General features: G+C 55.3%; 4 protein-coding genes across 4 annotated transcripts; 1 reads left to right on the top strand and 3 right to left on the bottom strand.

Annotated features, from left to right (window-relative positions):
• Positions 1 to 1,045: 1,045 nt before the first annotated feature.
• Positions 1,046 to 1,983, bottom strand: DICSQDRAFT_94078 (uncharacterized protein). The gene is made up of 2 exons (XM_007371156.1): positions 1,940 to 1,983; positions 1,046 to 1,870 (listed from the first exon to the last, which is right to left on the bottom strand). The coding sequence occupies exon 2, from the start codon at positions 1,836 to 1,838 to the stop codon at positions 1,059 to 1,061; it is 780 nt and encodes a 259-aa protein (XP_007371218.1). The 5' UTR covers positions 1,839 to 1,870; positions 1,940 to 1,983; the 3' UTR covers positions 1,046 to 1,058.
• Positions 1,984 to 2,253: 270 nt separating this feature from the next.
• On the top strand, positions 2,254 to 3,935 carry DICSQDRAFT_175273 (uncharacterized protein; the record flags this gene model as incomplete). Its single annotated transcript, XM_007371155.1, has 7 exons — positions 2,254 to 2,289; positions 2,586 to 2,709; positions 2,760 to 2,870; positions 2,921 to 2,955; positions 2,999 to 3,142; positions 3,230 to 3,610; positions 3,639 to 3,935. 7 exons carry the CDS (start codon positions 2,254 to 2,256, stop codon positions 3,933 to 3,935), a joined length of 1,128 nt encoding a protein of 375 aa, XP_007371217.1.
• Positions 3,936 to 6,712: 2,777 nt separating this feature from the next.
• Positions 6,713 to 9,563, bottom strand: DICSQDRAFT_184025 (uncharacterized protein; the record flags this gene model as incomplete). Its single annotated transcript, XM_007371154.1, has 7 exons — positions 6,713 to 6,763; positions 6,835 to 7,355; positions 7,411 to 7,716; positions 7,772 to 9,044; positions 9,101 to 9,241; positions 9,300 to 9,362; positions 9,423 to 9,563. The coding sequence occupies 7 exons, from the start codon at positions 9,561 to 9,563 to the stop codon at positions 6,722 to 6,724; spliced, it is 2,487 nt and encodes an 828-aa protein (XP_007371216.1). The 3' UTR covers positions 6,713 to 6,721.
• Positions 9,564 to 9,676: 113 nt separating this feature from the next.
• On the bottom strand, positions 9,677 to 13,231 carry DICSQDRAFT_184024 (uncharacterized protein; the record flags this gene model as incomplete). The annotated part of the gene is made up of 8 exons (XM_007371153.1): positions 9,677 to 10,227; positions 10,281 to 10,524; positions 10,767 to 11,278; positions 11,341 to 11,492; positions 11,547 to 12,135; positions 12,245 to 12,430; positions 12,540 to 12,644; positions 13,202 to 13,231. 4 exons carry the CDS (start codon positions 13,229 to 13,231, stop codon positions 12,019 to 12,021), a joined length of 438 nt encoding a protein of 145 aa, XP_007371215.1. The 3' UTR covers positions 9,677 to 10,227; positions 10,281 to 10,524; positions 10,767 to 11,278; positions 11,341 to 11,492; positions 11,547 to 12,018.
• Positions 13,232 to 13,479: the final 248 nt, after the last annotated feature.

The raw sequence follows: 13,479 nt of genomic DNA, 5'->3' as shown, positions 1-13,479 counted from the left end.
CTCTTTGCTGGACTCCGAGAAATTCTTCACCATCCTCTCCTGTACCATAGCAGAACTTGGACATCCACCACTGATACCACTATTCTTGAGCATTATCTGGATATTGTACCTCTGTATCACTACTGAAACAAGCACATTGTAACAACTTAAAGTCTTCTATCACATGTTATTGCCCTTCTTCTAATAGACTATAAAGCTGCTTCTACAGCCTTAAAACAGACTGGTTTACAACTAGTGTATGGATGTCTATAATAGATATTATTACATAAGATACAAGATGTGTGACTGATAGAACACCAATTGCTCAAATTGAGGCCTGAGTATACTGAAGTCAACATGTAAAGTCCAAGTTGTGGCCCAAGTACCCCAAGTACCCCAAGTATATAGACTTGGGTCAAGTCTGTGTACTTGGGACCAAGTACATGGACTTGGGGCCAAGTACACGGACTTGAGGCCAAGTACATAGACTTGGGGCCAAGTACACGGACTTGAGTCCAAGTACACGGACTTGAGGCCAAGTACACGGACTTGAGTCCAAGTACATGAACTTGGGCCCAAGTATGGGTCCAAGTCCGTGACGTTTTCCTGATGGGGCTGCGGCGATCTCCAAGTTTGTGATGTCGAGGAGGGTGATTGGGTTAGTGCGACCGATGCGGCGCTGAGCCTGGAGTGCTTCTCCTGAAAGCGGTGGAGGTTGTTGGGCAAATGGTTTGACAAACACAGACCCGGTGGTCCCTGAGTCGAAATGCGACTGGTTCTGCAAACGCATAGAAAATACCTTGAAAGCGAAGTTGACGTTGTCGTAAGCCAGCCACCATCGGAAACGGTGAACGGCTAGGCGTAGAGCGTCCATGGCACTTGCCGAGATGCGTGAGTACGCACAGACACTCCAGCTGTGGCTCATGGTGATCCCAAGAGCATGAAGGAGGTCGAGCGCCTTCGCAGACGTCCCCTTAGCCTTGAGGAAGACCGTGAGAGGCTTGGTCCAAGCCGACAGATTGCGAGAGCGCAGGTATTGCAGCTGGGAGATCATCATGACTGTTGCCTGACACAACATTTCAATTCAATGCAAAACACAACAATGTAGATACAAGGCATACGGAAACAGCATCTTTGTGGGATTTACCCTGTGACGCACGACAGAAACACCGTGTCGCACCATGGATAAGCCACCACACGCTCGGAGCGCCCAAAACCTTGTCCTGCAACCTCTCCGCAACTTCCGAGAACCGGAATCGAGTCAGGCCTTCCTCCGAAAGGCAATCGGAGGGGGAACGGAAGAGATGCGAGCTAGCCTCAAGCTCGCGATCCACCATCTCCTCTGCACAACCTAGTGCAAACTCCTCGAGAGCTTCCCTGGCGCCCTGGGGCCGTACGTGGTGATGCCGCGAGGCGGATGCGCGAGGAACCTTGTACCAGCGCTCCAGAATGCGGGGAAGCTCCTCACTGCCCATAAGGGCGGTCCGCTCGTACTGAACCTTGGGGTCTGCAATGCAGGCATCGTCTCCCCAGCTAAGCGCATCTAAAAAAAGAGGCAGATTCATGTCAACTGATTCCATATATGCCAGAATATACTTGACGCGATCGAGAACGCTGGTGCGCGTGCGGGACACTGAGAACGCGAGGCGCTCGCGCATGATCCTGGTGTTGTGGAGGTAAATCGGCGGGATCAGGTTCTCGGGGGCAGCTTCGACCGGATCCCAGTCGGAGGCGTCCGACAGCCGGTCGCTGCCACACTCGGAGGGAGTGTAGTCCTCGTCCTCGTCGTCCTCGTCGAAAAGAGCTCCCCACCCGTTGTGGAGCTCTTCGGGTTCTTCTTCCGGTGCGCGAGGGTCCATAAGCGCCCACGTAGGAATTTAATGCGTATTATCTATATAAGAAACAGGCGGATTGAGTATGGGGACATGTAGTGGCTGCTTGCAGTTCCATAGAGACGTACCGGTTACGGGAGTGTCGACAAGGAGCAGAGGAGGCTCAGTGCAGCTCGAAGATGGCGGGAGATAAGCAAGCAAGCGCGCACGCAAGGAGAGCTCGGAGACGTCGGGAGAGAGCCAAGGATGTCACAGAGGTCACCGAGCGGGGAGTCACGGGGGTAAAGCCACCAGACGTTCAGGAGCTCGGATGCCCCCGGTTTTTCGCATCCGATTCAAGCTCCGAACGTCTGGTCACGAGACTAGCTTAGACCAAGACAACGATGTTATATTGGACAGCGGTATCTCCTTCCTCTGTATCGCTTGTCGGCGCCGCACCCCAATGCCTCAGGTGTCGGCCGCGCGGTTCATCATTGAGGTGTGTGGCTCCTGTCAACCCTCTACCTCGCAGTCGCGTATTCCGATCCTATGACTTTCGTAGACAAGCCAACACCAAAGTCCTCTCAGGACGTTCTAGCCACGTTTGTAGCGATTTTCAACACGACTGCTACGGAAGGCGCCGAAGTAAATCTCGACACCAACTTCCGCAGAGAGGGGGCTTGAACTCGAGCCCGTCGCGCTTTCGAACTCCGCAGACCATCCCGCGTTCTTGAACAACGTTCCGATCCCCTTGTTAGGCCATTCTCGCCGACCGTTCATGACTACTCGACGCAGCTTACTCGGAAGACGAAACGGACTGTGCTCTGCTCGGAGGGCACCGAAACTGGACCATGCGAGAACACTCTCATTGCCCTCAACCATCCCTTCGTCGTTCCTGATGGTCGCTTCCGCGAGCAATGTGCGTGGTTCTACCATGACAACTGTTGTGGTTCATTTGTTTATTTGAAGACAGGGGCTTCATCAAGTCCGAGCTCTTCGATACAATTAAGAACACGCTCGAAAACTTCATGGGCGAGATCCAGAACTTTGGCTTCGTTTCCAACGGTAGCCGCATCTACTGTGCGTACCGCATGGCCGCACGCACCACTCACGTACTAACCTCGCGGCAGACCTTAACCACTCTCAGCCGCCCTTGTTCATTCACGTAAGAGCGCGCTGGACTTCAACTTCACGGCCAACGCACGGAGCTCGATCTATTCCGCCGCGACGTTCTGCCCGCCAGGACTCCGAATGGGATCATCCCAGACGAGCTGCTCTCGTCCTCTCAGAACGCATTTGGGTTCGTCGCGGCGCTCAACATGGTCCTCAACCGTACCAACGGTACCTTCCCTGTCAGATTTAACTAGACCGGCTTGCAATGGTAAGTCTCGTCGCGTCCATCATGTGATTGCGTATGGTGACTTGCGCATGCAGTATAGGGATGTCCCCCAACGTGTGGCCCCTACCATGTGGCCCCTACACCAGTACATCGCGCTCGAGGCCCTCCCCGCGCTCCCTTCAACTATCACAAGCAACCCGCTCCCGACTCCCAACATACCCAGTCTACGCTCGACCTCATTCCATCAGGCCAGATTGGCGTCTCCGAGGACGCGCTTCTTGCGCAGGCTATCGCCCCTGGAAAGAATGCTAGCTCGTCGGGCCCATCTGCCGATGTCAGCAAGCTTGACGGCACGGTAGTCGGAGGGGGTAACAAGACCGACGGCGAGGGATGGGCGGCGACTCTCCGGAGAGAGCTGGCAAATTGCTACGTCGCTAGCGCGCTATGCAGCTGGAACGCGACGGGCGGAGAGACCCAGACTGTCAAATCAGGAGTTGACCGTGACGCAGAGTTTCAACACCGGTTACGAGAAGCTCTCCTTTTCGGACATCGATTCCACGGGCCGTGGTGGCGAGTACACCGTCCAGGCGGGCTTCGGCCGGACGAACGGCGCAATCCTCTGGGTTGCGAGCATCTTCAACGACAAGCTTGCCGCACTGAAATGCCCTGATGTCCTCCAGAGCGCTGCGGCAACGTCGGGCCCAACCTCTACTGGTAGAAGCGGAAGTAACGCCGCGTCGAGCGCGCGCGCTCCTGCTGCCTTCGTCGCCGCCTTCGCACTGTTTGCTGCGTTGGCGATGCTTTGAGGCACTCAGTGCCTCGCTTGATGATCGAAGGCGAGCATGACCCGCTTAGTTGAATGGCATCGACTCGCGATTAGTGGCCAGTTGAGGACAAAGGTTGGCGGGAGCTGAAGAAAACTGGACGATTCTGTCTGTTGATACTCTCTACGTACCTTCACCTTGTGAACTAATGGGATTATGTCCGTCCAACGTGATTCCCCACTTCTTGGGATAATGCAGCATAGTTGTTCACAGTTGTATCACGCTCCAGTTTACTGCGATAAATTGTCCAGTCTGTGGAGACTGCTACACTGTCGATTGCTCCTCGCCGTGGTGCCCACGGCAATGGCTAGCACGCACACCAACTTGAACTCACAGTCACAGACATTCGAGCTTTTTCGGCTTGAGGTCATGTCATGGAAGGGCTGGCGTACGCCTGACTTCGTCACAATCAACAAATGGCTTCTCGTTATCCTATGTGATTATGGATACTAGTAGGATAGCACGGCGGACATGAATCTGAAAAGCACTAAGCAAGTCTGGAAGGACATGCCGCATCATCGCTGCTCCGTCCTTGTCCCCTACTCGCATCATTTCATATTATGTCCTCATTTCTGAAATCTCAAGTCCGCAAAAGCGATGGTGCTCTTATCCAGGTTATGCTGCACCCACCGTCCCTGGAACCACGTCTGCCCGATCTGCCACTGCGGCTCGTCCAACGTCGACGTCCCCAGCACGTTCGCAGTGCACACCTTTCCATCTGCCGTCCGGTTCAGCACATTGGCATTCGCATCCACGTAATGTACTCTACAGAAGGGAATCCATCTCCTCCGCGAGCCACATCGTCCGGAAGTCGGCGGGAGCGAGTGCGCCGCTGGGCGTCTTGCCAGACTTCTTCAGACACCTCTCCAGCTGCAAACCTCACTACCCGGACGATCTCCGCGACGCTCCGCCGGAAGAGGTTCCATGCATGCGGCGATCAGGAGACATGTGCCGCATATTCCGGCTGAGTGTCGACGTGTTGTCTTCCAGACGCGATCAAAGTGCGGGGCAGGCGGGTGGCGTCCATGGCGACCTGGTGGGCCTCGTCACCGGGCTCTAAAAGGGCGGCAAAGGGCGAGATATAGCAGTGTGGAAGATCAACGAGGGGAAGGCGAAGGGCGAGGGTCTGGACGAGTTGGAGGTACGTGCCCCCAACTATGAAGACGCTCACCTACACGCGCGGTCCATTTGCTGCGAGTCATGCAGTACGCAGGAGGTGAGAGCGATGAGGTCCGGATAGAGCCGATGACGGTGGCTCTGATTGGCGTACAACGCGATATGTCACGGTCACGTCTCTCCAACCCTCGTCTGTGCCCTTCAACATCGGCCCACACGTCCAGGGTAGATTGAATAAACCCTGCCCCCTCAATTCGTTGCCGTAATGGGTCTTATGGGAATCCCGAGCGTCCAGCCGGACTGGCGATCTGCCCATACAGGCCCTCAACACAGCCTAATGTCGCCTTCCATGACGAGACGCGGAGAAGCTCTTCCTATGGTGGCGCGAGACAGGACGCGAGATTGGTTGGCTCGGTGAGTAGTCCTGCCGCATCTGTCCTCTGTGCACAGCTGACTTGTAGAGTCTATATATGCGTCCCTTCGCCAGCATCCTGGGTGAGTGACATGCTCTCCTTGCTTATGCCGGACGTTGGGGACTCGAACCAGGGCGTTCCTCTTCGCTTACTTCCCGAATGCTCATGTACCATAACCGGTACGTGGCGGAGCGAACGCTTTCTTCATATAGGTGCGCTATGCGAGGTCGCCCTCTCGGTGCATACTGACAGGATCGGTACATTTTCCCTTTCTTGACGAGTGTCCTATGTGAGTCTTCGGTCGGATTACCTGATAGGGAAGTCGAATCCCCGCCGCGTTGACACAGCGCGGAGGTGGCCACCGGGATGAAGTATGGTTGGTTGTGGATACAACTCGGACACCTACTTTGGACGAGCGCAACACATCCTGCACCTCTATGGTGATCTGACCGTCCCGTTTTCGTCCCCTCGCGAAGGTGCACGAATTTTGATAGTGAACATAGCGCAGTCAATCGCAGCACACTCAGCATCGCTGACACATGGTGAGCGGTGTGCGTGCAGGCCAACATCGAAGAGACGGAGTCTTTTAACATACGACGCCCCACGCGGGTGATGCGGCCACATTGTTACTAGCACATCTGCATCGTCCCCTCTTTCATTTCCTCCCCGTCTTACTTTCTGCCCCCCACGTAGTAGCGTGGTGCCGCACGACATGCGATTGTATTCGTATGTCTCTACGCTTTGGGTTCGGCTGCCCTCCAGGAACACTCGTGCGTTACGGTTGGAGAGACGGCAGATGCCACAAGGATGCTCGGCCGGGCGACGGATGAATGACTGCCTCGGGGCACGTTAGCTGCGGTTTCTTGGCGAATCCGTCAGAACGCGTCTGGGCTTGCCTGAGGCTTATCGTAGGACGTTACAGTGGGACGTTCTAGGACAGATGGATTACATCGGTCAATCACGCAACTGCGGACATCGCGTATGCCATACAATAGAGGGACGGTACCAGAATCAGGCGAATGTGATACATCGAGAGCACCAAATGCTATATGCGCGGCCCAGCTGCATGGTACGAGAATATATGGGACCTTTCGTATGAAAGAGACGATGTCGACGGAAAGTGTATGATAGACGAGATACAAGGTAGCGTCTGCGCCGTTGCAGTACCTGTACAAGTGCTTGAATATGAGGGCAAAATTTGAGATCCGGACTGGATGGCACACCGTACGCACTACGGACTCAGTGCCCTTCGGGGTGTTCACCTATTGCGCTTGACTCGGGCTACGGTTATCAATAGGAAATAAAAGCCGTTAACATATGGACAGCTCGAGTGTCAAGCAATGACGGCGTACCTTCGTGTCCAGCGGGGAAGCCTGCACTTTCACTTCCTCGGCTTGCACACCTAGTCGTAGAAACTTGCATCTCTCCATGCTGCGCTTCAACTTCTTCAACGCTTCCTGTACATCGTCATCATACCAAGAATAGGACAAGGTGGCGCCCTCGACATATTTGACTAATTCCCCTACAGCGTTGAGAAAGTCACCAGAGGCGCCTCTCCGAACATCCTCAGACTCGCACAGATATGTCAGGATGATGTCTAGAGTCTCCAGTATGGCCCCGATGGCGAATGAGGACCACAGCTGTCCAGCAATCTTTGAGATCGACCCCTTATGGAGAAAGTTCATCCCGAATATGCATGCCATCGACGCCTTGGTCTCCTCTTGCGACCGCGTCCATGACGAGACCGGCGCAAAACAGCACCGCACCAGTATCCACAGCCACCGGAAGACGACATGCCAGTCGGGCTCTTGAGATGGTTCGCCATCCGATGGATGTAGTAGCTGACGCAACCGCATCTCAGCCACAGCCACAACTACGATTTTGCGAGTCAGCTGAGGAGTATTTGAGTGGGACATCCGCTCACGCACCGGGACGGACCAACTTCCATGGAATGACCTCGAGATTGGCCGGATCGTATCTTAGTATGTCCTCCCAAAGCCGCAGCGTCAATTCATCACAGAGAGACCTGTCCCAAGGGACGTAAATGCCAAATATGCACGCCATCGACGCCTTGGTCTCCTCTTGCGACCGTGTCCACGACGGGACCGGTGCAAAACAGCACCGCACCAGTATCCCCATCGACCGGAAGACGACGTGCGAGTCACGCTCTGGAGCTGGTTCTCCATCCGAGGGGTGTAGCAGCTGACGCAGCTGTAATTCCGTTGCTGCTGCGACTGAGATCGTGCGAATCAGTTGAGGAATCGTTGAGTGGGAACTCTGCTCACGCACCGTGACGGACCGCCTTCCATGGCATGAGCTCAAGAGCGGCTGGATTGAACGTGAACAATTCGTTCAAAAGCAATAGCGACCAGCTGTGCGCGGCGGACCCTGAGTCGGGGTTTGCCACTGTAGCAGCCAAAGCGAGGAGCAATCTTTCGTGATGTCCAGACTTCATGTTGTCACGGTACAAATTACTATAACCGTAGAGGCGTCTGGTCAACGCATCGGAAGCTTTCTTGCGCGACGCATGGATCAACACGCCAGCCCAAAAGTTGGGAGAACGTATTGCGACAACACCTTTGCCAAAGTGTCGCTCACTGATGTCCTCAATCTCGTCGAAGCATTGGGCAATGTTGTCGACATCTTTGTCTGCGAGAATCGCTCCTGCGGCGTCGGAGAGGTGCTTGACATCCATTGTGGTGGAGTAGGCCTCGATGATCATGTCGACGTCGAGTTTGGAGGAGGACTCCTGAATATCGGTTCGCTCTCGGCCACGCCATGTAGGAACTGTCACTGGATCCCAATCCTGGTGACAAGCCCAATCGCTGAGGTGGCTGCACCACGAACGAATGATGCCGGGTAGGCGCTCAGAGCGACTGAGATGTCCGCAATGATGATACAGTGCCCTGAACACCCCTCGAAGCGAGGTGACGAGGAAATGGATCCGATGCACAACACGGAATATAGCGTACGTCGGAGGGGAGAGATAGCAGCAGTCCCGCCAGAATACCGGCATAACAGTCGTGACCATTGCAAACGACAACAGGACGCCGATGAGCGTACTGGTGATGGTGGCGACCGTGGGATGTAGGTGCCAGAGAAGAACGAGTAGACCGGTCAAGAAGAGCGCGAGCGAGACCTGAAGTAAGACCGGGAGAATTGCGATGATCTCCGCAACGCGCCACTTCGCAAGGTGATTCAGCCGGTATTGCCGCAGCCGTGCGATCTCCAGCGAGGTCCCCGAGATGCCAGCCTCGTACTCGTGCAACCATTGCTTCACTAAGATGCCGACTGACGCAGACGCGAGACTGCAGATGAGCGCCGAGAACCACAGGCTGTTCAGCCACACAGCCCACGTCTCGACCAGGGCCATCGGGATGGGGGCGAAGGAGGTGATAGGATGGGTGGAGTTGACAAGTGTACCTGGGGGGTTAACAGAGAAGCTGTTCAACTGGAGGGAGATCTGCTGCAGTACGGCAAGGGTGGGGTCCGGAGTACTGGATTGGAGGAGGATGTACGACTGGACATTAAATGCAGTCAGGATAGCCGAGAACAGACCCGCCTGGTGCGGTGTTTGATATCAATGATTCATAAGATCAAGTACGGTATGTAACGTACGTAGACGAGAAGAGTGTCGATCTCCTCCTTCCACCGCTTCACCATCTCGTCGCTGTATTGTTTGACGACCTCGGCCGTTTTCTCCAGCGCGCTATCCTTCTCGGCTTGGGTATAGGTCTCGCTGAACTCCTTCCTCAGATCCTGTACCAACATAAGTCTCACCGTGCCTTTCTACTGGGTAAGTGGACTTTCGACACACCTCGACGGAAGGGAGTTTCCAAGGAAAGGGTGTGGTACTCACGTAGCCGCCGTCTGGGGCATTCTATAACGGGTGTCAACCAGTCAGTGAAGGCACCGCCAATGACGCTGTGACTATACGTACTTGTCCTTCCACATCCCCGGGCTGTGGAGTAGCGGAAGGACTGTCAGATGCTATTGGAGAACTACTGCGCTCTTGACCCTGTTCCGGCGTAGGCTGCGAGTCCGCGTTTATCTCCTGCAGCTCAGTATTGATTGAGGGCATTTGATAGTGCTTAGAGCGCATTCAGGGCTGGTAATTTCTCTACATGATCAAGGCGGCCATAGCATGCTCACCTGCTGTCGTTGCAGTGGTAAAAGTGAGAGAGGAGAGAAGTTGGGTGCAACGGGAAGCTGTCAGCGGTCGTCCACCTCCCGGTAGACGCGTCTAGCAGGTTGGCAGTGTAGGAGCTCCGCCCAAACCCTATTCCCAAGGACAATCTCGGGAGACCGGCATGCATGGCCTGAGCTGGGATCATGAAGAACTTGGTAATAGAAGCGACTTGTCTGACAGCTGCACCGCACTGTAAGCGCGCAGCGTCACCCTCAGGTGATCTCACGAGTAACGCAATTTGGGCTCTCCGAGTCAGGCAAACCCGTTCTAGTCCTTGAATGCGTCGCGCTCACTCCCATCCCTGTATTCACTAGGATCCGCGTTCCCAGCGCGCGACAAACGGCGAACCTGCCACAATTCAACGCAGTGTACCAGCCTCCCAAAGGTACCAGCTTTCCGGTGAACGCATAAATCCGTAACGCCCCGTCTCTCAGGCTATCGGCGTACACTTTGCACAGCTGGTCCTCTCCGATGATGGGTCATCAAAGCCTCCGTGTCTACCGTGACTCCCTCATTTTCTCGTGGGTAAGTGGCGGTCCACGATCGTCATCAGGTTCTGCACATGTTCTTCCAGCACGTGTATAACGGAGAGAGACGATTTTTATGTACCTCTTCCTCAGCCACGATAATGCGATATAACTCCTCCCCTTCAGCCCAAGGAGCTAGTCGTTGTCGTTTAATGCGCATGCCGTCGCTGTTCCGCGTCATCGAGCGCAGAGCTAATGAGCGCGCTCGTCCTCGAGAACACCAGTAGCCTCTTGTGCTACCATGCTATCGGTGGTCTGGTCCACAGGAGAGCTGGCTCTCGCATAAGGATCGAAAGCGCCTTGTCCGGAGAAGGTCCCTGGGGGTGCTGCGGTCAAGGGGTAAGTAGCCTCTCGATGCCTATGCGCGCACTGAGAAAAGGGCACGCTCCGCAGATCGCTGCTGGGCGAAAGCCTTTTTGGCCCGATCTGGTTCATCCTCGGTTCGTGTTCTCCTAGGATAGCAAGACGCCAGTGGCCGGGACTAGGCACGTTCTACGACAACTGCAGAATTCGCCTCCGGAGAACTATTCTAGGAACCCCGCGCTTTGGAGGAAAAGTGCACACGCACCTCCACTCAAGTCATCCGTATAAGCCGAGCGATCCTCAAGACTTGCGGCGTCGGTGTCCTGCAGATCGAACCCGCACAACCTCAAGCATCCTCCCGAGCACTCAGCAAGGAACGGCACAAACCGTTGGTTGGGGCAGAACGCCCTCAAACTAAATCCCCGCCCGCGCCTCGACAACCAGTGTGCTGGTCACAATCACCGCGCTCGCCTCGTTCTTATGCGCCGGCTTTATCGGAAGATGGCTTCCACAGCGATTATGCGCAACGTGTCCATCCGGCCGACGAGTGGCGAATGGCTGGGCGTGGTAGGTGTAGTCGGGGAAGTAGGCGCCGAGGCGGCACTATTGGGAGCGTGCGACTCGGACTGGACAGAGATGTCGATGCTGTCTTCGTCTGCGCCGCGGCGTCGGTGGGGACGAGCTTCTACAGGATGTTCATCCCAGCGGCGAGGGACCCGCAGGAGATGCCTTGGATGAGGCTCGTCGAATGCTGGTCGTCCACGGCAAAGTAGTTAGCTGGAGTTGTACACGAATTCCCGTCAAGAGATGGTGGTGCGACCGGAGGACAGGAGCCATACCTGCTCCATCTTCGTGGGCAGTAGTAGGACGTCGACAGTGACATTGAGCACCCTATCATAGTGATTCATCACGTCGATCTGTACGCGGGACCGTTATGCGAGTTCGAGACCTGTGTACGGTGACTGCGGTATCGCGCGCACCCCCTTATGGTCTTCTCACCGCATTGGCACATATTGCGGAAGGTCGACAGTACATGACTACTTACAAAGAGTGATCAGGACCGGTCGCCTCAGTTGCGCGCGTCCTTCTCCTTCTAATAGACGAATGATGGAGCGGGACGGTCCTTGGAACGTATATGAATCAGCCCGCAATCGACAGCGGCCATGACACTGAAATCAACTTCTCTTCATCGAGCGGCCTTAGAACCTGACGTTTCCTGCACTGCCCATGGAGCGCCGATTCTCCTCGCATTCGGGTATGGAGGGGAGGGGCGTGCTTCTCACTGGCTCGGGCCAAGGAAATCTCTCTCTTCCTGCGTTACAGCCGCGTCCACCGTCCCTTCGCTTCCATCCGAGAATGCTGGCGAACTGGCATGGAGAGCGCCTGGCCCTGGAGGAGATTGCTAGTACGGTCGAGAGGGAAGTAGCGTCTGCGATCGCGATCGCGGATAACGGTGCGTTCAGGATTCGACAGCGCTAGGTGAATCGGTGGTCGTGACTGGGAGACAGCATACCCAATCAATGTTCTCCCTGGTCCGGAAAGGACAGCGAGAAGAGCTTATGTTCGTGCAGGGCGAGGTCGAGCGGTCGATAGAACGAGGTTGAATGGTGTGTAAATGGGGCGGCGCCGTTGAACTACGAGTACTGATCAGCATTCTGCGTTCCCATCTCGCCGCTCTCGCCGCGCGTCCGTCTCGTTGCCCTTCGTCTGATCCGGGTCGCCACCACTGTTCTCAGCACTCACGCGCTCGTTCTCCTTCCTCTCCTTCCCTTCCGTATACACTGGAGAATCAAAGTCCTCCTCGAGCCACACCGTCCGGAGGTCGGCGAGATACAATGCGCCGTTGGGTATTTTGCCGGACTGCTTCAGACATCTCTCCAGCCTCGAGTCCGCAAATCTCAAGACCCGGACGGTCTCCGCGACGCTCCACTGGAAGTTGTTCGTGCGCGCGGCGAGCAGGAGGCGTGTGCCGCATATACACGCTAGGTGTCAAACTTTGTCATCCGGCCGCCGCGATCAAAGTGTTGGGCAGGCGGACGGCGTCCATGGCGACCTGGTGGGCCTCATTGCCGAACTCGAGAAGGGCGGCGAGGGGCGAGATGTAGTGCAAAGGATCGAGGAGGGGAAGGTGGAGGTTGAGCGTCTGGATGAGTTGGAGGTGCGTGTGGCCAAGCTCGAAGACGTTCGCGTACAGCGCGCGCCAGGGATGTGCGGGTCGACGCAACCGTTGACCAGGTTTACAGGTATAGTAAACCCGTCGACATGTCGACAAGGTGAACGGTACACTTTCGCACGCTCACGCGCCTGTCGGCGACCCAGCAACTTCGACGTTTTCACCTGTTCGTCTCAGCGCCTAATTCACCCGTCTGCTCGTCCTCCCCGCGGTCTGAGTTGTCGAACTCTCCCCACTCATCCGTTTGACATCAAACATTGCACAACAGTTTCCCAAGCATCTCTTCTATCTGAAAATAATCTCAAATCAGCGCTCCGATCCCTACAACTGTATCACCAACCCACTTTCTTCCACCTACCCTCTCACCTACTCTCGCCGCTCCCCTTTGTCAGTGCAGCAACTATGTATCATATTCCAAGTACTGCACTAGTGAATGCATCTGGCTGGTTCCCCCATGCGCCATCTATTGTCTCCGAAGTCTCTGTAGTGGGCTCTCCATCGGCATCCATGTCCAATATATTCCATACCTCGAGCTCTTCATCTAATGATGCCGTCATGTCGGAATCTTCCCTCCGTTTCTGCCAGTAATGACATGAGAAGTCGAAGAGCGATTCGAGCTTGATTTTGATAACAGAAGGAAAGATTGGGTCGTCCTCTGAATCAGTATCCTCGGACTGATGCTGCCTTACAAGGTCACCGAAGGCTCCATGTGACGCAGTACCTCGCAGGGAACCTGTACATGATGTTGAGCCTGTGATCACCATGAGATATATACAGACTCTATTACTAATCTTGCTACCTTACC

The sequence above is a fragment of the Dichomitus squalens genome, assembly GCF_000275845.1.
Source record: "Dichomitus squalens LYAD-421 SS1 unplaced genomic scaffold DICSQscaffold_91, whole genome shotgun sequence".
Classification (NCBI taxonomy): Eukaryota; Fungi; Basidiomycota; class Agaricomycetes; order Polyporales; family Polyporaceae; genus Dichomitus; species Dichomitus squalens.
This window is presented reverse-complemented; position numbering and strand designations above follow the sequence as displayed.